This window comes from Ipomoea triloba, chromosome 12 (assembly GCF_003576645.1).
Source record: "Ipomoea triloba cultivar NCNSP0323 chromosome 12, ASM357664v1".
In the NCBI taxonomy this organism is placed as follows: domain Eukaryota; kingdom Viridiplantae; phylum Streptophyta; class Magnoliopsida; order Solanales; family Convolvulaceae; genus Ipomoea; species Ipomoea triloba.
In genome coordinates, this window is record NC_044927.1 from 1,439,332 (window position 1) to 1,461,738 (window position 22,407).

General features: G+C 36.5%; 6 protein-coding genes across 6 annotated transcripts; 3 read left to right on the forward strand and 3 right to left on the reverse strand.

Moving 5' to 3' along the window:
* Positions 1–2,281: 2,281 nt before the first annotated feature.
* Positions 2,282–3,292, reverse strand: LOC115998565 (RING-H2 finger protein ATL80-like). The gene has a single exon (XM_031238162.1). It carries the CDS (start codon positions 3,283–3,285, stop codon positions 2,749–2,751), a length of 537 nt encoding a protein of 178 aa, XP_031094022.1. The 5' UTR covers positions 3,286–3,292; the 3' UTR covers positions 2,282–2,748.
* Positions 3,293–5,778: 2,486 nt separating this feature from the next.
* Positions 5,779–6,716, reverse strand: LOC116000220 (RING-H2 finger protein ATL8-like). The gene has a single exon (XM_031240252.1). The coding sequence runs from the start codon at positions 6,705–6,707 to the stop codon at positions 6,114–6,116; it is 594 nt and encodes a 197-aa protein (XP_031096112.1). The 5' UTR covers positions 6,708–6,716; the 3' UTR covers positions 5,779–6,113.
* A 2,460-nt stretch (positions 6,717–9,176) lies between these two features.
* On the forward strand, positions 9,177–12,124 carry LOC115999998 (signal recognition particle receptor subunit beta-like). Its single transcript, XM_031239986.1, has 7 exons — positions 9,177–9,275; positions 9,446–9,601; positions 10,440–10,522; positions 10,629–10,715; positions 10,946–11,091; positions 11,206–11,337; positions 11,608–12,124. Exons 2-7 carry the CDS (start codon positions 9,457–9,459, stop codon positions 11,795–11,797), a joined length of 783 nt encoding a protein of 260 aa, XP_031095846.1. The 5' UTR covers positions 9,177–9,275; positions 9,446–9,456; the 3' UTR covers positions 11,798–12,124.
* A 2,353-nt stretch (positions 12,125–14,477) lies between these two features.
* LOC115998138 (WEB family protein At5g16730, chloroplastic) lies at positions 14,478–18,221 on the forward strand. Its single transcript, XM_031237621.1, has 3 exons — positions 14,478–14,674; positions 14,916–15,075; positions 15,999–18,221. Exons 1-3 carry the CDS (start codon positions 14,655–14,657, stop codon positions 17,841–17,843), a joined length of 2,025 nt encoding a protein of 674 aa, XP_031093481.1. The 5' UTR covers positions 14,478–14,654; the 3' UTR covers positions 17,844–18,221.
* Positions 18,188–19,540, reverse strand: LOC115998142 (14-3-3-like protein 16R). Its single transcript, XM_031237626.1, has 4 exons — positions 18,992–19,540; positions 18,751–18,873; positions 18,523–18,639; positions 18,188–18,410 (listed from the first exon to the last, which is right to left on the reverse strand). The coding sequence occupies exons 1-4, from the start codon at positions 19,469–19,471 to the stop codon at positions 18,357–18,359; spliced, it is 774 nt and encodes a 257-aa protein (XP_031093486.1). The 5' UTR covers positions 19,472–19,540; the 3' UTR covers positions 18,188–18,356.
* Positions 19,541–19,719: 179 nt separating this feature from the next.
* LOC115998144 (40S ribosomal protein S6) lies at positions 19,720–21,860 on the forward strand. The gene is made up of 6 exons (XM_031237627.1): positions 19,720–19,775; positions 19,877–19,941; positions 20,728–20,785; positions 20,878–20,986; positions 21,080–21,352; positions 21,451–21,860. Exons 1-6 carry the CDS (start codon positions 19,770–19,772, stop codon positions 21,687–21,689), a joined length of 750 nt encoding a protein of 249 aa, XP_031093487.1. The 5' UTR covers positions 19,720–19,769; the 3' UTR covers positions 21,690–21,860.
* Positions 21,861–22,407: the final 547 nt, after the last annotated feature.

The following is a 22,407-nucleotide window of genomic DNA, read 5'->3' on the forward strand; positions in this document are numbered from 1 at the left end:
TTCTTACCACTATCTACTTACATATTTATTCATTACTATGATTACATTTATTATCTTCTTTTACTTATCATCATCTTCTATCTTTTCTATTTACATTATTTATTTAAACATAACTTATTTGATTATGCTTAAAATTATACATCATTCACATTATCTAAATTAAAAATTTCACACATATATTACTATATTAGAATTCAAAATAAAAATTATATATTACATACATGTCATTCAAATGAATATATCCAAACATATTTTAAATATTAACTCAAAAAATATTAATATTATCTAACTAAATTTTTTGTGAACTTAATAGGTTATTGGTTCAAATATATTTTTATTTATGTTATATACATATATAAATTTGGTCCGGATATAAATGTAATTTTTTTTTTACATATATTGAACTTCAAAGTAAAATATATATTTATTCTATTTAAATCAAATATATTTTAAAATACTTTAAATATAAGGTCTAAAAATAACTCGAAATTAAACTTATTGTTAAACAGAGAATGAAAACTGAAAATTTGATAAACAGAAAACAGAAAACAGTTTTCTGTTAGTAAACAGACCCCAAGTTTCTCTGTCTTTATGTCACTTCATCTCCTCTCTCTTCCCACAAAGCACAAAAACCCACCAAGAATTTACATTGAAGTTGGTCTAATATTGATTATTTTTCATGTGTTTGGTATGTTGTTTTCATTTTTTTTTCTTCTTATATGATGATTACTAGAATTGATTAAAGAATATGTATATATCCAATTACATACCTAACAACAAAAATTTATACATACTCTAAATACTTTAGATTAAAATTACTCGATTCGATCCTTGGCTTTGGGTATGGGGCAGTCTTAAATCTCCAGGCCAGCTGTCCCACTCAATAGAGGTGCCTACAATTCAGCGAGGGGTTAGCCACTGTGTTCGACGGTGGAGACACTGGGTTACACAAAAAAAAGATTAAAATTACTCGCAAATAATGAGATTAAAATGCCCATGTGCGATTGCTCTATTGGGACGGTGGAGACACTGGGTTACACACACACACACACACACACACAAAAGATTAAAATTACTCGCAAATAATGAGATTAAAATGCCCATGTGCGATTGCTCTATTGGGATTTACCTTTTTGAGGGGTTTAAACGAGTAACGAGTTAAGACTATCATTGAAAATGTAAATGTAATTTCAAGATGCTTTTATTTCTTGAATTTTCTTCTGCCCCCTTTCTCTCAGGAAGATTCTACCAAAACCTCTTCCATCTATGCTTTGAATTTCAACATCACATCATACCACATTAAGAAATGCTCCATTGATTCTTATATTCAATGTTTTGAGTGTTTTAGGGGAACTACTTTGCCACATAGTCTCAAAACTTTAAGGTACTTTTTTAGCTTTAACCTAATATCACCATATTTTACTTGAAAAGGTGTTGAGTGGGTTTAGAATCAAAACCAAAGGGGAAGAGGAGCACCATCCTTTTTGCTCATCTTTCCCTCCTTAAAAATATATTGTTCATGGCCAAAACCTCAAGGAACATGATGTTATATTCCCCATCATCCAAGATGCTGTTTTGAAATGAAGTTTGGAAAGGAATATAGTAATAAATAAAACTAAAAAAACTTTTATGCTTAAGTGAAATCTCAAGAAGTGTGATTGGGTCTCGAGAGCTTTGGAAATGGAAAATACTACTTGGACTCCTAAGTTTTACTTCCTTACACAAAAGTTTGATGTTGACTCTTTTTTTGGAACTTACATGATTAAGATAACTTATCATATCTTGTCACGTCAGGGAGTAAAAGTGAAGGAGTATAAAATAGGAGTCTATGTAATTGAACTCTTTGGAAATGGATGGTTGGATCATTGGGTCTAGTGTAGGGGGATGATAAGTTATGATCAATTGATTGGACATCATATGCGTGAACAAACCATTAGGATAACTAGCAATGTGGATTGCGTGAGGTACTTGTTCAAAGTAGAGGTAATGCGATGGATAACATGTGAGCAGTGCTCATGTGAGTTCAGAAGAACTAACAGTGCGTATGAGAAACGTTATAAGAAAAGCGGGAATCGCTATACGTTATAAGAGAAAAGCGAGAATCGAGCATTGCCGATATTAATGTGAGTTGAATAGAACTAACAACGTAACTAAAAGCGTTAAGCGGGAAGAAAAGCGGGAATCACTATAAAGATGAACATTGCAGATATCAATATGAGTTGAATAGAATTAACAAAACGTTAATAAGAAAATCGGGAATCGTGCATTATAAGAAAAGGTGGAATGAGCATCACATATATCAATGTGAATTGAACAGAATAGAACTAACAACGTGATTGAAAATTGAATAGAATAGAACTGACAACGTGATTAAAAGCGTTCAAGATATTTATTACAACGTGTCTTATCCTAATTATTTTATTTTTTTTAGATCTCTTACACAAAAGTACAAAGACAATTCATTTTTATACTTTGACTACTATATATGTACAGTGCCAACTTATATACGGAAAGGCTAATCAAAGAGAGTTTGAACGGTGATTGACATCTCTTCTTCCCCTGCCAAACCCTAACCGAATACCCGGAACTATCCTCAAGGCTGCAGCTCCGCTGCCAACGGCGGAGCTGTTACTAGACAAGCCGGAGCTCGCACATGGCGTGGCCATGCCGGAATTGTTTGCTCCAGCCTCGGATACAACTGAATTGTCAGATTACATCTTTTCACGGCCACAATTGAACTATATCCAATTAAAGTAGAATATTACTGGCGATTTGAGATTCTTCCCCGGCTCCGGCGGGCGAGACCGACGGAATCTCCTTGCAGCCGCACTTCCGGCAGCGAGCGACGACGAGGATCTGCCGGCACGACGGACAGGAGGAGTGTGAGCCGAGCCAGGTGTCGATGCATTGCACATGGAAGCCGTGGCGGCACTGCGGCAAAACTCGGATCTCGTCGCCTTGCTCGTACTCCGTCAGGCATATGGCGCAATCCGCCGGAATTTCCTTCTCGGCGGCGCCGCCGTAAGTGAACTTCGGCAGCGATCGGAGCACTTTCTTCTTCAAGCCTTTGTTCGACGACGGCTGGCCGCTCGCGCCGCCGTTTGCGCCGGCGCGGCTCCTCCGGAGCCACGCGCACCTAGCTACCATAACAAGCCCTACCACACATATCACGGCGCACAGTAGCGCCGCTAGGATGACTACAAAATCAGACTCCGGAGTTACTGCCGACGACGGTGGATTCACCGATGAGTGGTCGCCGGAGAGAAATCTACGTGGAAGAGCCATATTAGTATGAAATATGAAAGTTCACGAGAAATCCTCTGTGACTTTAGTCCCTATTTATACCCGTAAAATGAGTTTATCCATATTCGGTTCAATTTTGAAGATATTTTAGGTTAAACACTTTTATGGGGTGTTAATAGGGTGTGTGTTAGAGTATAATTTTTCCATGTGTTTCTCAATTTAGGTCAAATTAGTTCTAAGTTTTTAAAATTTGTGTCTAAAAATTGTTAGAGGAAGTGATTGCGAGTTAACACATTGATACATGCGCGAGTGATATATATTTTGAAAGGTTGAAAATCAAATTTAATATATTTAATTATGACATCATATTGTGTGCTTAAGATAAGAGATATAATTTTTTTTATGTACCCCAGGTTTTCACACCTTACCGCTCGAAACAAGTGTTAAGTGAAAGTATTATCATACAAAAAATATGAGTTTGATTATATTATTTTATTATGGTGATCACGGATAGTTGCTACATATTTTCACGGATAGCTGCTACACATTTTTATTCTAATGTCTATATGTGCAAAAGTTTATGTTTTTTTGAACGGACATAAAACAAAAAGGCGAGTTTTCATCTTTCATAAGTTGTGCAATTTTTATATACCAAGATAGATTAAATTTCAAAACAAAATGACAAATTAAGAAGGGGCAACACGTAGCTGCATAGAAAAGTGGCTATCTCTCCATCTTCTTCTTATTTATTGTTCTCTTCAACAATGTTGTTCATGTTTGCACACAACTACAGAATAAGTCACATGTGTCTGAAGTACTTCAGATGCATATGTCACAGACGCAAATTGGTTGAATAATCTGCGTCTGAAGTAACATCAGATGCAAATTGTCATTTAAACAAAAAGTGTGAGATTGCAACATGCCTTATTAAATTTTTTTTAGAACTTTGTTTCTTGATACATTTGTTTAATTTGTGGTAATTTTATTTTATAGTTATTTGAAGTTTTAGTATTTTTAAAATTATAGAAAATTTTATGTGGTGCATACAATGTGCAAATGGTGAGATTTAAGGTATAATTTAATTTTAAATTATACTATAAACAATTCCTTTTACAAATTTTATTCACTTAGATAGATCAAATGTAAAATGGGATAAAACTTAAAATTTACATAACACATTAAGACTGAGCAGTAGTGGCATATCAAAAGTAAACAATAGTATAAGGCACAGATTTAGGTGCACACTATGTGCAAATAATGAGATTTAAAGTGTAGTTTAATGATAAGTCATAAAACAAGTAAAATTTTTTTGTAATTTCTGTCTATTTATATGAACTAAAATTCAAAATACAAGTAAATTAAAAATTTGTACAAAATTTCGTAGTGAGCAATAGTGGCATAGGGTGGGGGGTTTTTGAATAAATAATTTTTTTTTAAAGGAAGAGCAAGAAAAGCAAACAAATTTGATGATCATCAATTTTTAATATTTTGATCGTTTTCCACTTTTAAGTTATAACAAAATCCAGATTTTACGTGAGTGAGCAAAAAATGTAACATAACTTTATATGTGAAAATTTATAGTGGCACACTGACACATGGTAGTGATTATAAGTTATAACGAAACTTGGAGTTCACGTGAGTAAAAAAAAAAAAAAGTAACATGTGACACATAAGTAGTAGTTATAACCGTGTCCAAATTTCACGTAAGTGAACAAAAAAGGTAACATGACTTTATACATTACAAGAAAAGCAATAGTGGCAAGTGGATAGAAGACATAGCAGAGTCCGAATTTCATCTGAGTAAGCAAAAAAGGCAACATGACTTTATACATTACGAGAAAAGCAATAGTGGCAAGTTGCTAGCAGTTATAACATACAGAGCCCAAATTTCACGTGAGTAAGCAAAAAAGGCAATATGACTTAATGCGTTATGAGAAAAGTAATAGTGGCAAGTGGGTAGCAGTTATAGAGCTTGAATTTCACGCAAGTAGGCCAAAAAAAAAAGAAAAAAAAAAGACTTAGGCGTTACTGAAAAAGCGGTACGGTAGTAACGTGTGGGTAGCGGTTATATTATAACTCTAAATTTATGTAAATTGAATAAAATATGCAACGTGAAGTGAAAAGCTTTGTGAAAATATAGGTATAAAAGGGAGATGCAACTCTATGGAGATGGCATTATTTTTTCATTTAGAGCATTTAGATTATTTCAATCAATAACATCATTTACATTTTAGATATAAGGGAGGGCCTACAACTCGGTAAAGAGAGGAGTTTCAGAAGGTTCTTGCTGAGCTGAATTCGAAAGCTGTCATTGAGGTGATTAATGAAAGTTTCCTGTAGGGGATAACATTCTATCACTTGTCATGGATTATAAGTTTCTTGCGATTTTGATTGTTCGATTTTCTCACATGTTTTGAGAGAAGGAAACAAGTGTGTAGACTACTGACCAATCTTGAGCGGATGGTGAAACGGACAATTTTTGGGGATTTGGATATTAGAGGACCCTCTAGATAGAATGATTGGGCTTCTTCAAGCTGATGATGATGGAGTATTTTTTAATATTTATGTTTTAAAAAAACATCTCATAAGCAAAAATATTAAGACAAATAAATTTTATACTCTTTGACTGCCATTACACTATTACAGTGCCAACCTATATGGCTATATGTGCAATGCCAACTCTTCACGACTTCTTCCCCTGCATCTCGACCCGACCCGAATACCCAGAACTACACTCGAGGCGGCGGAACTGCCGCAAGACACGGCGGAGCATAGTGCCGCCATGACGGAACTGCTTGGCTCCACTCTCGCATACTACTGAATTGTCAGATAAACATTTTTTACAGCTACAATTGAACTCCATTTCCGGTTTAACCTAGAATATTATTATTACTGGTGCTTCGAGAATCTTCTCCGGCTCCGGCGGCCGAGACAGACGGAATCTCCTTGCGGCTGCACTTCCGGCACCGCGCGACGACGAGGATCTGGCGGCACGACGGGCAGGACGAGTGGGAGCCGAGCCAGGTGTCGATGCATTTCACATGGAAGCCGTGGCGGCACTGCGGCAGCACTCGGATCTCGTCGCCGTCCTCGTACTCCGTCAGGCATATGGCGCAGTCGGCCGGGAATTGCTCGCCGGCGGCGGCGAAGGCGGGGCCGTAAGTGAACTTCGGCAGCGATCGGAGCACTTTCTTCTTCAGACCGTTGTTCGACGGCGTCGGCTGTCGGCTCGCGCCGCCGCCGATCGCCCTGGCGCGGCGGCTCCGCCGGAGCCACGCGCACCTGGCTAGCGGAACGAGTCCCGCCACGCACATTAGTGCGCAAAGTAGCGCCGCTATGATGACTACAATATCAGGCTCCGGGACTACTTTGGACGGTGGCTCCGGCGCCGCCGCCGCCAGTATCGGCGGCGGTGGATTCGGTGATGAGTTGTTGCTTGAGAGGAATCTACGTGGAGGAGTCATATCGAGTTCGCGAGAAGTCCTCTGTGACTTCAGTCCTTATTTATACCCGTCAAATGAGTTTATCCGACAGATATTCTGTTCAAATTTGATAAATATTAATCAATTTTAATATTTGTAAAATTTTGTACTCAGTATAAGATAAATCTCATTTCTATAGTCCTATATAATAATTTGTAAATCACAAATAATACATGAGTAATAAATTATATTACGAAAAACATATCGACAAGTTAATTTGATGGACTATATAATAATTTGTAAATCACAAATAATACATGAGTAATAAATTATATTACGAAAAACATATCGACAAGTTAATTTGAGCAAAACAAATTTGATGATGAGCAATATATTTTTATTTCTAAAATTTGAAATAAACAAAGATTAAAAAAAAATAACAACACAATAATAGCGAGATAGACAAAATTTGTCTGATTTTTGTAGATGTAGGAAGAATTTATAAACAAGTGATTGAACAATGACAGCGAGATAGACATTATTTTAAACAAGTGATTGAAATGTGGCGTTTGATTGGTGATTTTTTGTTACATGCTAATTTTTTATATTCTCCTATTAGATTTAACTTATTTAGTAATTATAACATTTATAACTTTTAGATGCATTATTTTGAACAATATAATAAAAAAATAATAATAATAATGATTCGTAATAAATATGTCATTGTTCATGTATTTAATATAAAACTTTAAAACATATTACTCCGTTATACAACGAGACTTTTTTTTTTTTTTACTTAAACTTATTACAATTGTTAAGTATTTAATTCAATTACGATTTAGATTCCAATGTTTAAACCAAAAGGTCCCATATTTTTCTTTGAATAACGCTAATTTAGATATTATGAGATTCTTGTTAACAATCACCTAGTATTATTGAGATAGTTGTTAAATCTTGTATGGGAAAAAACTCATGTTTTTGTTTTAATTTGTATCTAATGGCAAAATCAATGTTGCTCCTTGCATGAGAGACTTTTCTCTTCCACGCCATCATAACACAATATTCAATTATTTTCATATAATATCTAATATACATAAAACACAATATTAACCCCCCTCCCCCCACCCCCACCCCCACCCCCCAAAAAATATATATACCATATTCAGTTACGCTCAGCTTTCTGTTGGGAGTCTGTTGTAATGCCAGCACTCGACCCCCTAGCATTAATATAAAAACAAAACAAAGAGAAATTAAAGCTGTTACGTAAAGTTACTCGCCAGCTGTCTGTTGGACATCTTTTCTAACGCAAACACACAACGCAATGGTTATCACATGAAAATCACTTATCAAATTTCTTTGTTTTTTTTTTTTTGTGTCAAGCTCATGTAGAAACTCCTCAAATACGTGCTCTCTTCTTCCAACTTAGTTCAATTCCCTCTTTCTTTTCTATATGGATAAATTTTCTAGATGAAGACAAGTCCTTCGTCTCCAACCGAAGACAAAGGAGGGGGGAGGGGGTGGGCGGCGGGAGGGCATCAACTTTTGCTCTTTTTTTTTTATTAATACAAAAAATAAATGAAATTAATTTTATTAAGTTTTTATTTAATAATTATTAAAAAAATTGAAAATAAAAATTAAATTGACAACATGACCAAATATGATACAAAATACAAAGTTATGCACCTAATTTTAAAATATTACTCAGGGACCAAATGTGATACAAATCACTTAGTTATGCACTTAATTTGAAAATATTAATAGTCAAGGACCAAATTTAATATATGTACTATACTCAAGGAACAAAAAATAATATTTTAAAAAGGACACATGTTAACTTAAGTAATAGTAATGTTAAACAAGTCATTTAGGATTTAATCGAATATTTTTACCAATTTAAAGAGCTTTAATAAAACAAATTTCTTTTTATTTAAAGGATTCAATTATATTATTGGGATAAGGGTTAAATAGATCCTCAAATTATACTCAATTGTGCAATTAGACCCTTTAACTTCAAAAAGTTCCAATTAGGCTCTCAAACTTCCTATTTTAGAACAAATAAGCCATTTAACCTATTTGTGACATGTGATTGTAGGTCATCCACTATTCTGGAAGCTCCGACGAACCAAGCCAAACCATCAACCACTGGAGAAGACGACCAAGTTGGCCGCCTTCTACACCGCCGGACGCCACCGGCAACCGTCACGGTCGCGCGGTGGTTGATGGTTTGGTTTTGTTTGCCGGAGCTTCGCCGGAGTTGTCCGGAATAGTGGTTGACCTGTATCACATGTTAGGTTAAAGGGTTTATTTGTTTCAAAATAACATGTTCGAGGGCCTAATTGAAACTTTTTGAAGTTAAAGAGTTTAATTGTACAATTGAATATAGTTTGAGGGTCAATTTGACCATTGTCCCTATATTATTTGCTGGACTTCGACATTTTTGAACCTTTTTCCTTTTCGTAATTATAAAATTTCAATTTTCCCAATTCCCAATTCTAAAATTTTATTTTCCCACTCACTCTCCCTCCAAAGACTCCAAGAGTCTTGCGTAGCTGCTGCGGACCAGAGGACCGGACTGACGTGCCGCTTGCGGTGGACCGGTGCTGGAGTGAGGTCGCTATCGCCTTTCATCTTCATCATTATCTTATGCATTTGATACATCCTAATGAGAGAAGCCTTTTCATTTCGGTTATTATTCTTTTAGATTCATTTTTTTTTGTTTTTGATAAATTCTTAGTTTTGATTGATCTGTTTGTCAATTTCTATAAATGTTTGTGGAGTAGTGTTAGTCACAATGGGTAAGGAGAAAATTGAGGAATTGAAGGATCAAACTCAGAAATGGCTGCGTGAAGCTGAGGCGTTGGTCGATCAGATACCTCCTGCTCAACTTTATGCTGCAATTGGAGTCGTGTTACTCACTGTTTTTTTGTTCTTTATCAGTAATTTCTCATCTCGACTCGACTCTTCTCCTAAATAAATTATAATTTCTGCTAATTTTACTTAGTAGTATTGCCCTATCCGGTGGATTAAAGCATGTCCTCCATATGGATTGCACATTTATGATTATATATTATATGCATAATCTCTTTTTATGTGTAGCTTAGAGATTCAAATCCATGATGTTTCACATTTATATTTATATATTATATGCTGAATAGGGTAATTCAACTATTTAGGCATGTTGTTTAACTCTGGTTTAGTTTGCTTGTATCTATAACCTAATGGAGGTCCATAACAGAATGCCCATTTGCCATTTTGGATACTTGGTAAAGTGAAGGAATTGTAATGATGGGGTGATAGAATATTACATTTTTAGCAGTAAAGAAAGGTGTGGTATACTTGGTCCTGGTATTATCAGTCTTGTGAATAGATGGATGTGCTTCCTTAGTCATTGCCAATATAATTAGAGCGGGTTTCTAGACCCGAACGAAAAATCTAGTTTAGTGTGGAACCATGCATGCTCTTGTTTTTTTACTATCATAGGCTGCTGAATATGCCACATTGCAAATGAGTGAGGAAAATATTTCTTAAACCTACTTCCATTTGAAAATTACAGTATAGGATCAGAGGATTAAACATCTTTCTTCCTATATTTACTTCCCCTTTATTTATTTTCTTCCATCTATCTATTATAGTTTGGTCTAAGCCATCAATGGCTTCATCCTGTTATTTTAGTGGTTCTATGCCCTACTTGTACATCATATAGATTTTGTTGTTATATTTCTAAAGTATAACCTTTAATAGTTTGTTATCTATTAATATCTTGCTTTATTGCAGCTCGATTGTTCAAGCGCACAACATCTGATACCATTGTACTCACTGGGCTTAGTGGGAGTGGAAAAACTATTTTATTTTATGAGGTAAGTTGTTAGTGCATATAATGTTTTTAAAAGGAAATCGTTTACAGAGTTGAAGTTATTTGGATGCAATCTCACTTTGTAAATTAATGTTTGTTTCCTGTACTAGCTTAAAGATGGATTACCACATGAGGGCACTGTGACCTCAATGGAACCCAATGAAGGCACTTTTATACTACCCTCTGAGAGAGCCAAGGTAATGATTATAAATGTGTAATCACATAAATAGTATCTTTTTCTCCCTTTCATTTTTCAGATCTTTTGAGTTCTGAATTTTCATATATACATAATTCCCTAAACTAGCTTACTCGGAATGCATTATGTGATTCATATCCCTGGCTTTTGCATACCTATATGTTTTGTCCTGTATTGATGGATGCAGTAGATTTTGATCTTGATTTCTTTGCACATGCTTTTATTCTTCAGCGGAAAATAAAACCTGTTCATGTTGTTGATGTGCCGGGTCATTCTCGCCTCCGGCAAAAACTTGAGGAGTTCTTGCCTCAAGCAGCTGCAATTGTCTTTGTTGTGGATGGTGTAGAATTTTTACCCAACTGCTGTGCTGCTTCAGAGTACTTACAACCTTTTCTTCTATACTTACATTGTGTATTGGCACTAGTAAAATTGCATTTACACATCTACTGGATAACTGATTTGAACATCTCATTATTTTTCTCCTTCTGAAGGTACCTTTATGATATTTTGACCAAGGCGACTGTGGTCAGGAAGAAGATTCCAGTACTACTACTCTGGAACAAGGTGGATAAAGTTACTGCACATTCAAAGGAGTTCATAAAAAAGCAGCTCAAAAAGGAAATGTGAGATAAACATTTTTTATATTACCCTTTTTTTTTTCCTCGATTGGCATGCTTTTCCTAATAATTCAGGCTGTTCTCCCGTCATCTCAATTGACAAAAACCTGTGCTTCTATAGTTTTAACTTGCATGCTATATTATCCCTTGTGTAAAAGTTAATTTTATTTGGTTGTTAATGAAGCACAAGTGGCACTATTGTTTCTGATAATTTGCTTCTGCAATTTGCTGCAAGTGCAACCTCTGATCTTTCACTTTGTATTGAAAATGATTCAGTGACAAGCTTCGCCCTTCAAGAACTGCTGTGTCCAACGCAGATATCTCTAACGAGATTACACTCGGGACGCCTGGAGAACCATTCTCGTTTTCACAGTGCCAAAACCAGATAGTAGTTGGAGAAGCTTCCGGCTTGACAGGCGAAACCTGTCAGCTAGAGCAGTTTATCAGGGCGAATGTGAAGCGTTGAACTCGTGGGCCAAGTTGAGCTGCCCTTTCTGCTATGAAGATGAACAAAGAGAGAGTATATGGAGATCCCATTTTCCACCCTTCCTGATCTGAAAGCTCGAGAAATATCTTTGAATCTAGGCTGCCAATCTTTTCCCCTCCACATCAGTCCTGGTTCATCATCAAAAGACATAAGCACACAGGTAACCAATGATGCATACATTTTTTTTTTTTTTTTTTTTTTTTTTTTTATAGATTACAGCAAATCTTATGTGATGCAAAAATATATAAATGACAAAATTGTGTAGCTTAATGATGATAAACCATTCTATTGACTTTTAACACCGTATTTAAAAAGTACACAATTTTATCATTTGCATATCTGTTTCTTTATAAGATAAAAATATTCTGATCTTTATAATTTTAAGGTTATTTTCAATGATTATTCTTATTTTGCATCACATATAATTACTGAGAGTTTTTAGTGAATGAAAATATAGTAATTTACAGGGTTTAGTGAACGCACAACAATTAAAAAGAAAAGTTTTGAAGGGTGTGTACGGAGTTAAATTCCTCTCTTGTGTAATGACTTACAAATTAGGAAAAGTGGATCACATGTGTTGGTAATAACTAAACTCGTGATCATTTTGACAATTAAGAATTTCTTAGAAACACATAAAAAGGTTGAATTGGATTGTGATTGCAAATGTCCATAACAATATGGTGCAAAATTCAAAACAAGCAACATGATTTTGCAGTCTGCACTGAAGTTTACAGTAGAATTCTATTACCATATACATATGCCTAACAACGCAATGACAACTAGTACTGTCTAAGCGGTTCGCCCTGCCCTATTAGGCCCGTCACACCATGAATCTAATTTTTGATAGAGTTTTTGCGGGCTGGCTTGTGAGGTTGTGAACTAGAGATCAAGTGATCTTAGTTTGCCTTGTATGGGTTGATGGGCCTCGTGAGTCGGCCCATGAGGTTTTTTTTTTTTTTTTTTTTTTTTTTTTTTAATTTTACTTTAAAAAAAAAAAAAGAAAACAAAAAAGCAAACGCCAACAATGTATTATCAAATGTTTATCTTACAAAATGGACTCTAATCCATGATATCATATAACGATTGTGATACGCCTAGCTTGACCACACATTGTCACCATTCAAGTTTGACCTCATCCAACTTAGTTGACTTAGTTTATGAATAATGTGTGTTGCTAACTTGCAACTATAGGTGATTGGTTTAGACTAATTTGGTCTCGTTACCACTTATAGTTTACCAGGCCTCTGAGACCCAATTCAACTGGTCACCCAAGACAAAATAAGTTTAAGTTCATAAGCTTTACTTTGCTAGCAATCGTAAGGTGAATGGTTCAAATCCTACTTAAAGATAAAAAAGTGAAGATATAAATTTAGTTTTGTTATAAAAATTAGTGTATATCTCACCGTTTACTTCATTCATTAGTTTTTGAGTTAAAAATAATGAAAAGTACTTAAATTTGATGTTCAATCTTATACTTTAGTAGTTTACCAACCTTATTTCTCAGAAAAAGATATTCCTAACTAAGGTTAGAATATGAGTGTCCCCACTTCTTTTGTTGTTATCACAAAGGTAATATTTTTAGATTTAAAAGAAATCCTAATTTCAAATGGTCTTAGCACTAGGTATTTATTTAAACAAAAAATTGTATAGTTGAGACAATTGTGAAGCCATTAATTGAAGTGTACAGATTCCCATGTCATTTTCGCCGTCCCCAAGACAAAGTCAGACTTTTTAGCCATTCTTCATCAATACTACAACGTTCTGAGGGAGTATTAAATGCCATTTGCAATTAATTTATATACTATAGGACTATAAAAATTGTGACAAATATAATATTTCCTATTACCTTTCATTTATGAGAAAGGTCATAATGGTTACTTGGGTATGTATTCCGGACGAAATTTATTTTCGAAAAAATACTACAAAGAGATAAATCAATTAAAATGTTTATATATGAATGACTCACATCAAGAAAGTTAATTTATTAATCAATTTTAATTTATTTGATCACTATTAATTGTTTGACTTGATTAAATAATCAATATGAGTGTTTGATTAATTAGCTTTTTGTAGCAGTTTATTATTCTAAAATTCAAAAAGTTTTTCGAGTTTTTTTTAGAAAGTCATTTTGCATTTTTTTTAGAAAGTCATTTTGCATGTGATCAGCTATCAGCTAACAACTAATTTACTGAATACTTTTTATAATAAGCTGATGTTATCAACTAGTCAAATTCACTAACTCAATAAACTAACAACTATTTACCAAACATTCTCAATAAGTAACTTACACATGAAGTCGAACTTGAAACCTCTTGCAATTACCAAGCCATTATTCGACCAATTTAGTTAGACATTGTTTTACCCTTATTAAGGTAAAAGTTCAATCTTGAGAGGCCTCACTATTCTCCCTACGATCTTATGGATTCAGAAATTATTTAACTCTAAACTGCATAAATCAACGTTGTTGAGATCCGCTTCACTAGCCATTTTACTCCATGCACACTCTGAAATTGTAGTTTTAGGTTTCACTTTCACTCTTACTACTAATGAATAGATTGAGTTCATACATTAAAAATACTCTCTCTCTCTCTGAGTTTCCAAACTATTCCCGGGGTATATATTTTAGTGTTGCGGCAATGCGCATGAAAGTGCCCGCCAAGTTCGGAGTCTGTCCCGAGTTCTAAACCAGAAGTCCATAACTAACATTCTCTTCCTCCTTCACCCACACACAACAAACAGAAAATTTGAGGTGGAATTTTCAAGTCTCTCTGATTTTCCCAAAGTTTGGAGCATCCTCCGTCAACAACGAGGTTTTCACCACGTATATCACCCAATCATGCTACGTTCCAAATCCAGGTAATAAAGCCACTCATCCTTCCATTTCCTCCCTTTTTCCTCTTTCTATTGTACATATTCCTCCATTTTCATTTTCGTTTCTGAGGTTTTCTCGGATTCGGAGAGTCGGAAACCATGTGTGTAAATATAACAGGGTTGTATATGCGTGTAGTGTGTAGCCTGTATTATTATGATCGTAAAGGATGAATGAATGAATGTTTGTATGCGATTGAATTTGTGTTGGTTGTTTGGGGGATTCTAGATCTGGATCGGTTGATTTTCGACAGAGCAGCCATCATCATCACTCGGTGTTTGCAAGAACAATCTCTGCTTCCAAGTTCTGTAGAGGCGACGCTTTAGGATCGCAGATCGATCCCGACGCCGTTGTTTCTCTCCAACGGAAGCCTTCCAAGACTGATGAGGTAATTTGAAAAGATGTATGAATTTCTTGTTTCAATTTCTTCAAGAGTTTGTTTCTTAAATCACTGGTTTTATCACTTTTGATTCTAATTCTGTTAAGGCTATGACCTATGAAAATCTTATGTATTTTTTTTTGAAAGCAAAATCTTATGTATTTTAGTTCTCACATTAATGTCATAAGGACAAAAAAGTAATTTCAATACATCTTCCGAAGACATTAGAAGTATCAAGTTTTTTTTTTTAGTAAGTTAAAGCTACCAATGTACCATGACAACTTACGGCCGAGAGGTTGGAGGTTCGATCCTCAAACCCGTGGGTTTGAGCCGGTCAGCTATGGATAACCTAGGCTGGTTTACCCCCTTGTGTTCCATTGCCGGCTAGGGTCACAGGGCGAGGAGAAAACCTAGTTAAAAAACTTAGTTAATAATAATGCTCTTGGAGAAATGAGATAATAATAAATCCTACTTCAGTTATGGCTATCATATAATAAAGTCTTCTTTTAGGTAATATTTTGAAGCTCGGAGAGGGGGAGAAGTATAGAAATTACTTAATTGCCTTCAAATTTGATGGTTGTTTGATAGATTTATTTGAAAAAATGTAAAAAATTCTTGTTTTAATTTAAAGAGTTTATCTATTTCAAAAAAAAAAATTAAAAAAATTGAAGAGTTTATTTCTTACTATTTTTGAAGCTCAGAGAAGGGAAAACTTATAGAAATTATTTGATTGTCTTCAAATTTGACGGTTGTTTAATAGATTTATTGACGAATGACTAAAATAGGTAGAAATTTCCCGGTTAAAAACTTTATTAGGCAAAATTACAAGTCAAGTACGAAATGATGACCATTATGAAATTCAAAGATAAGAATACTTGTGTATTGGTAGAATGTTGATTATGAGTTGTGAAGGATTTTTGTGTTTGATGCAGAGTGGGATCAATAGAGTCAAAGTAGTACTGCAGGAGCAAATGGGGGAGCTAGAAGAGCAGCTGAGGGAAACCAAACAAAAACTAGGTTTCGCCGAGGAGGAGAGAAACCGAGCCCTTCAGGAACTAAGGGAGATAAAAGATGTAGTTCAGGAAATCAGGGCATTAAAGGATTTGTTGTCTAGTACACGAGAAGAGTTGAATGCGAAAGATAGTGATATCCGGTCTTTGAGAGCGGAGCTGGACAGTGCTAGGGCGTTTGAGCTTAAGTTGTTGGAAAGAGACTCGAGTTTAGAGAGATTGAAGGAGGAATTGGGCGATGCAGCGAAGGATTTGTTGGATGATCACAGGAGGAAAATCCAGGAGCTAGAAGATGAAGTGGAGGACACGAAGCTGGCGGAGTGTAAGGCTTTGGATTCCCTGGAGTGTCAGACGAGGGCGCTTGAGCAAAATAAGATTGAGTTGGAAGAACATAAGCAGAGAATTGGTTCACTTCTAGAGAGGATTCAGTTGTTGGAGGCAAATTCCGGGAAGAAAAGAAGCCAGTCCAGTGATTCTTCTGATGAAGATGTTGGTGATTCGATGAGAGAAGAATCTGAACTTCGAGTGATAAAACAGAGGCTGGCAAAATCTCAAGAGAGCGAGAGAATCGCGTTATCAAAGGTTAGTAAGTTGACAGAAGAACTGAATACGCTCAAGAATGAACTGAGGTTTGCTACTGGTGCAGAGGAACAGAGCAGTCAGGCAATGGATGATTTAGCACTAGCGCTAAAGGAAGTAGCAACAGAGTGTGCCGAGACTAAAGAAAAGCTTTGCACTACTAAGATGGAGCTCGATGAAGCGAAAGAGGAGATGCAAAAGTATGAGAAGCTTTTGGATGAGGCGAAAATTGAAATCGAGCTGCAGAAAAATACAGTTGAGAGGTTGAGATCAGAAGCCGAGGAGTCAATTTTCGCTTGGAATGGGAAGGAGATGGGATTTGTGACTTGTATCAAGAGAGCCGAGGAAGAAAGGGCGCTTGCTCAACATGAAAACACTAGGCTGGCCGAGGCGCTAAAAGCAGCTGAGCACATGACTAGGGCAGCAAGGGAAGAAACCTACAAACTAAGGGATATAATGAAACAGGCTGTTAATGAATCCAATGCAGCAAAATCAGCAGCTGATATTGCACGGGCTGAAAACTCTCAGCTCAAAGATCTGTTGACTGACAAGGACGAAGCCCTGCATTTCCTTTCTCGTGAGAATGAACGTCTGAGGATCAACGAGGCTGCGGCTAATGAGAACGCCAAGCAGTACAAACTAATGCTTTCTTATGTGTCACAAGAGTTGAAAGTTGAGGAAAAGGATCACGAGGGGATGAAGACCCCGAATACAGATAGCGAGGGGCATGAAGAAGAAGAGGAAGAAGAGGAGCACAAACAGGATAGGAAATTCAGCATTGATCTCAGAGAGCTGGCATTGCTCAAAGAGGACGACGATGATACACAATCAAGAATCGAGCACGAGGATCCTGAAAAGGCCGAGGCACTCAAGGGCTCCATCTTTGATACCCCTTACTCACCCAAGTCAGAGCCGCGCACCCCAAAGCAACGACCAGCTCATCATCGCCGCAAGTCTACTGCCTTTGCAGATGCTGAAGGATCACCGAATGCAGAAGATGGTGAAAATATAGATAGTCATCATGTAGATGAGTCAGATGGTGAAAAGAGTTCACATAGAAGAAAAAAAGCATTGCTTCGCAGAGTTGGAGACCTCATATTGAGAAAGAGTTTCAGTAGGAAGGAGCCATCCCCAGTTCCACCACCATCGTCCCCAGCAGCATACAATCCGTCCCCAGCCCTGGAGTAGGCCTATACTGCACATATAGCTAAACCTGAAAACGGTATGAATTTTTTGTTTCATATTATCCTATAAAGAAATGCTTTCTTTTATTAGGGAGAAAAATGAGGTGACAAATTATAAGCCTCTTTTTTCGCCTTTAATTTTTTTTTTAATTTTTAATTTGTAACTTTTTTACTTGCTCTTGGCAATCTTTTACTATGGCATTTGTACAGAGCAATCCATCATAGAAATCTATTTTCATTTGGAAACATCCCATGGAAAGGAAATGCCATTGTGTACTAACAATGAGAAAGCTAGTGAATATGTAAATTTGAATACAAATATTGATTGTAAATAAGTTGGACACAACATTCTGGGCAATATCATGAATGTCATTCATTTCATTAAAGTGAATCCTCAATGTATGAATTTAAGCAAGGACAACAACAATTCATATAAACGACAACCTTGAAACACTGAATAACAAGAAATGGCAGCTTTGAATTGCTGGAAATCATTGAATACCTAGCACCTCACACTTTACTCTTCTTTATCTTGTTTTGGTGCTTCTTTGATTTCATCAGTTCCATCATCCTAACCAAGAAACAAAGCCAAACATACAATTAGTAAAACCATCTTATCTACAAGACATGTAGAAATAAGGAAATTTCTATGGTGTTGTAGAAACGAATTATAGACAAATTACCTGCATATCTGAAGTCCACAAAGTGAGATTATCACGAAGGAGCTGCATAATGAGAGTGCTATCCTTATAGGACTCCTCTCCAAGAGTATCAAGCTCGGCAATGGCTTCATCAAAGGCCTGCTCATAGTCAACGCAATCAATTGAACCCAACAATATCAGATACTACTTAAATCGGGTTTGACATTGCAAAGCAGATTAAAGGTAATAACTGTTGAGAAATTTGTTCACCTGTTTGGCCAGATTACAAGCGCGATCGGGAGAATTTAAGATCTCGTAGTAGAATACAGAGAAGTTGAGAGCCAAGCCAAGTCTGATTGGATGCGTGGGAGCTAGTTCTGCAACGGCAATGTCCTACAAAACCAGCACAATCAATTCGGTAATAAGATTTCAATTTCACATTTCGAAACGAAACAATCTACAACCGCATTTGAACAAGTTTAGTATATAATCGAGTGAGTCGAAATCGTACCTGAGCCGCTTTGTAAGCGGAGAGAGTGTTCTCCGCGGCATCTTTCCTATCGGCTCCGGTTTTGAACTCAGCCAAGTAGCGGTGATAATCTCCCTTCATTTTCAAGTAGAAGATCTTAGAGTCGCTGGAAGAAGCGGAGTCGATGAGAGTAGAATCGAGGAGATTGAGGATGCCTTTGCAGATCGATGTCAGTTCTGCTTCGATCTTAGATCTGTACTCCTTGATTGATGCCACATGGTCCTCGTTGCCGCGGCTCTCCTCTTTCTGCTCAATGGAGGAGATGATGCGCCACGAGGCGCGCCGAGCGCCGATCACGTTCTTGTACGCGACGGAGAGCAGGTTGCGCTCCTCAACTGTCAGCTCCTCCGCGCCGCCCGCCGCCGTCACCACCTTCTCCATGAAATCCACCATCTCCTCGTAGCGTTCCGCCTGCTCCGCAAGCTTCGCCATGTACACATTCTCCTCGCGTGTCGACGCCATTGTCACACAGAGGTTTGAGTCTTTGAGAGAGAGAGGAAATGAGGTATGGCACTATGGCGAAAGTGTAAGAGCGGTTTTTGGGTTCTCCAAGCTCGACTTTGACTTTTGTCTGAACATAGAGTACGAAATATGGGCCGATGGCCCAATCTGAAATAACTTAAACACGCCCATAAGAATGGACCCATTAGGCCCAAATATCCAAATCTCGTGCTATAAATGGTCTTGTTAGCCAATTTAAAACCCTAGCAGACCAGGGTTTCTTCATCATCTCCGTTGCCTCCAAGCACAGCAGCAGAAGATGAAGGTACCTCCAAATTTCTCTCATCGTTCTCATTGTCTAAGTATACAGTACATGTTCTGCGTATTTGTTCTGAATTGTTCAAATTTTCTTCTATGCTTTTGTAGTTCAACATCGCAAATCCGACCACTGGGTGCCAGAAGAAGCTCGAGATCGACGATGATCAGAAACTGTGCGTTTCACTTTTCTCATTCTTCAGTTTCACCGTTACTGTGTTGTGTTGAACTTCTGCTTTTATCTGTTTTCCCTTTGGAATCTCTTGTTAGTTCTAGTTGATTCATGTCTAAACAAACTAGCGGTCGGTTTTCTGTCTCTAAATAGCCAGCTCAAATGTGTTGCAAGATATTTTATAATCGATTTGATGATGACTGAGAAAAGTTCTATGCTACGAGGCAATGAAGAAGCTACTAATAGTTTAAATTTGGATATGTTTCGTATTAGTTCTTATCCTTTGCAGTTCCAGTTACATATTCATTTACCTTTTAAGCAATACTGGGACCCTAGGGTGTATCTCTTGGACTGTTTATATTTGTATAATTTGCATTCTGAAGTATGCAGCTTTTGTGTAGCTTTCTTTTCTTGTTTATTATAAGGTTTGAATTCAATCTTATGGAAAAAAGAATTGGTTAGAACTATTGTGCTACTTAATGAAGTCACAGTTCTATGACTTGTTCATATTGTGTGTTAATCAATTAATCAATTACATTAGTTATGTTTTAATCTTTTATGCCACAGTGGTTCACTGTTCTAATGCTCTTTAAATTATAAGTGATTATACATCCATTCCTTGTGCTATGATGTGAGCATACACTTGCATTCGAAGCATGTGATGCGTATTGTGAATCATCTATTTGTATAATGAAATTAATCTGAATTCTTTGTTCTACTGTTTAGCTCATTGCATATTTTCTTGCAACCAGTATTTACTGAATTACTGACTTGTGATACTGAAATTCAGCCGAGCCTTTTTTGACAAGAGGATTTCTCAGGAGGTCAGCGGCGATGCTTTGGGAGATGTAAGTGCATTTTATACTTTTATATGCAGTTGTCTTACTTGAATTATCAACTGAACCTGTAATAAGTACTAAATGTGGCTTGTATATTACAGGAGTTCAAGGGCTATGTTTTCAAGATCATGGGTGGCTGTGACAAACAAGGTTTTCCCATGAAACAGGGAGTTTTGACTCCAGGCCGTGTTCGCCTTCTACTCCAGCGTGGTATGTGGACTGTCGCTCTGTTTAATGCTGTTTGGTCTTTGTTAGCTAAACTTTTACCTGGTTGGAAGTATGATATTCATAATTGGTAAACAGGTACTCCATGTTTCCGAGGGTATGGAAGGCGTAATGGTGAGCGCAGAAGGAAGTCGGTTCGTGGATGCATTGTCAGTCAGGATCTCTCTGTTCTCAATCTGGTGATTGTGAAGAAGGGTGAGAGTGATCTTCCTGGCTTGACTGACACTGAGAAGCCAAGGATGAGAGGTCCCAAGAGGGCTTCAAAGATTAGGAAGCTTTTCAACCTGTCCAAGGATGATGATGTGAGGAAGTATGTCAACACCTACCGCCGTAACTTCACCACCAAATCCGGTAAGTGATTTTCTTAATCTTCCTCTGTTATTTTGTATGCACACTAAGCTTGGATTATTCTGGAATCTCATAAATTATATCTTGTTGTGTGCTTGCAGGGAAGAAGGCAAGCAAGGCCCCTAAGATTCAGAGGCTTGTGACCCCACTGACTCTCCAGAGGAAGAGAGCTCGCATTGCCCAGAAGAAGCAGAGGATTGCCAAGGCCAAGACTGAAGCTGCTGAATACCAGAAACTCCTTGCATCTAGGTTGAAGGAGCAGAGGGAGAGGCGCAGTGAAAGTTTGGCCAAGAAGAGGTCCAGACTCTCTGCTGCCTCAAAGCCATCAGTTGCTGCTTAAGAGATAGAATTGCAAATGCCCTACTTCTTCATATTGCCTTCTTAGTTCTTTAATATCAAGGATTTGTCTTGCGAATTTTGGAGTTTTCAACATTCTACTTCATACTATATTACTATTATCTTCAAGTTTGAAATGCTCTTTTACTTTGTTTTAGATTGATACTCTCACTTAGTTTGGCACTCTCTGAATTTCCTTTTTCGTCAAGTATTTCTCTTTATTACGTCTATATTTTTCACTGATGTGAAAAATTGCAATTGTTATTTGATGCTGTTAATTAGGTAAATTTGACGTAGCTAATAAAGAATCATAGGCCTAAATTAATATTGGCTAGGTAACTTGTAATTGATCCGTGTAAGCTAAAAAGGTTATTATATTGTAGCTACAATTAATGTCATCACTAATTTGACTAAATTAAATTTGTAAAAATACGTAGCTAATAAAGAATCATAGGCCTACATTAATATTGGCTAGGTAACTTGTTATTGATCCGTGCTAAAAAGGTTATTATATTGTAGCTACAATTAATGTCATCACTAATTTGACTAGATTAAATTTGTAAAAATTACTTAGTTTGGCTAAACTAAATTTGTAAAATTTGGGTAAATTTGATTTTGTAACTTTAGTCGACAAATGACTATAGAGGTAATTAACATTGTAATCATAAATAAAATCCCTTATTTGGATTGATTATCGATTCGGCATGAATGGGGATAAGTCT

Excerpts from the sequence above, each read along its gene's own strand:
- LOC115998565 (XM_031238162.1), bottom strand. The coding sequence starts at position 3,285 with ATGGCTCTTCCACGTAGATTTCTCTCCGGCGACCACTCATCGGTGAAT.
- LOC116000220 (XM_031240252.1), bottom strand. The coding sequence starts at position 6,707 with ATGACTCCTCCACGTAGATTCCTCTCAAGCAACAACTCATCACCGAAT.
- LOC115999998 (XM_031239986.1), top strand. The coding sequence starts at position 9,457 with ATGGGTAAGGAGAAAATTGAGGAATTGAAGGATCAAACTCAGAAATGG. Across the intron at positions 10,523-10,628 it reads AAACTATTTTATTTTATGAG|CTTAAAGATGGATTACCACA; the intron begins GTAAGTTGTTAG and ends TTCCTGTACTAG. Across the intron at positions 10,716-10,945 it reads TACCCTCTGAGAGAGCCAAG|CGGAAAATAAAACCTGTTCA; the intron begins GTAATGATTATA and ends TTTATTCTTCAG.
- LOC115998138 (XM_031237621.1), top strand. The coding sequence starts at position 14,655 with ATGCTACGTTCCAAATCCAG. Across the intron at positions 14,675-14,915 it reads ATGCTACGTTCCAAATCCAG|ATCTGGATCGGTTGATTTTC; the intron begins GTAATAAAGCCA and ends GGGGGATTCTAG. Across the intron at positions 15,076-15,998 it reads AGCCTTCCAAGACTGATGAG|AGTGGGATCAATAGAGTCAA; the intron begins GTAATTTGAAAA and ends TGTTTGATGCAG.
- LOC115998142 (XM_031237626.1), bottom strand. The coding sequence starts at position 19,471 with ATGGCGTCGACACGCGAGGAGAATGTGTACATGGCGAAGCTTGCGGAG. Across the intron at positions 18,874-18,991 it reads CCGCTTACAAAGCGGCTCAG|GACATTGCCGTTGCAGAACT; the intron begins GTACGATTTCGA and ends CTGGTTTTGTAG. Across the intron at positions 18,640-18,750 it reads CTTGTAATCTGGCCAAACAG|GCCTTTGATGAAGCCATTGC; the intron begins GTGAACAAATTT and ends GACTATGAGCAG.
- LOC115998144 (XM_031237627.1), top strand. Across the intron at positions 19,942-20,727 it reads ATCGACGATGATCAGAAACT|CCGAGCCTTTTTTGACAAGA; the intron begins GTGCGTTTCACT and ends ACTGAAATTCAG. Across the intron at positions 20,987-21,079 it reads TCGCCTTCTACTCCAGCGTG|GTACTCCATGTTTCCGAGGG; the intron begins GTATGTGGACTG and ends ATTGGTAAACAG.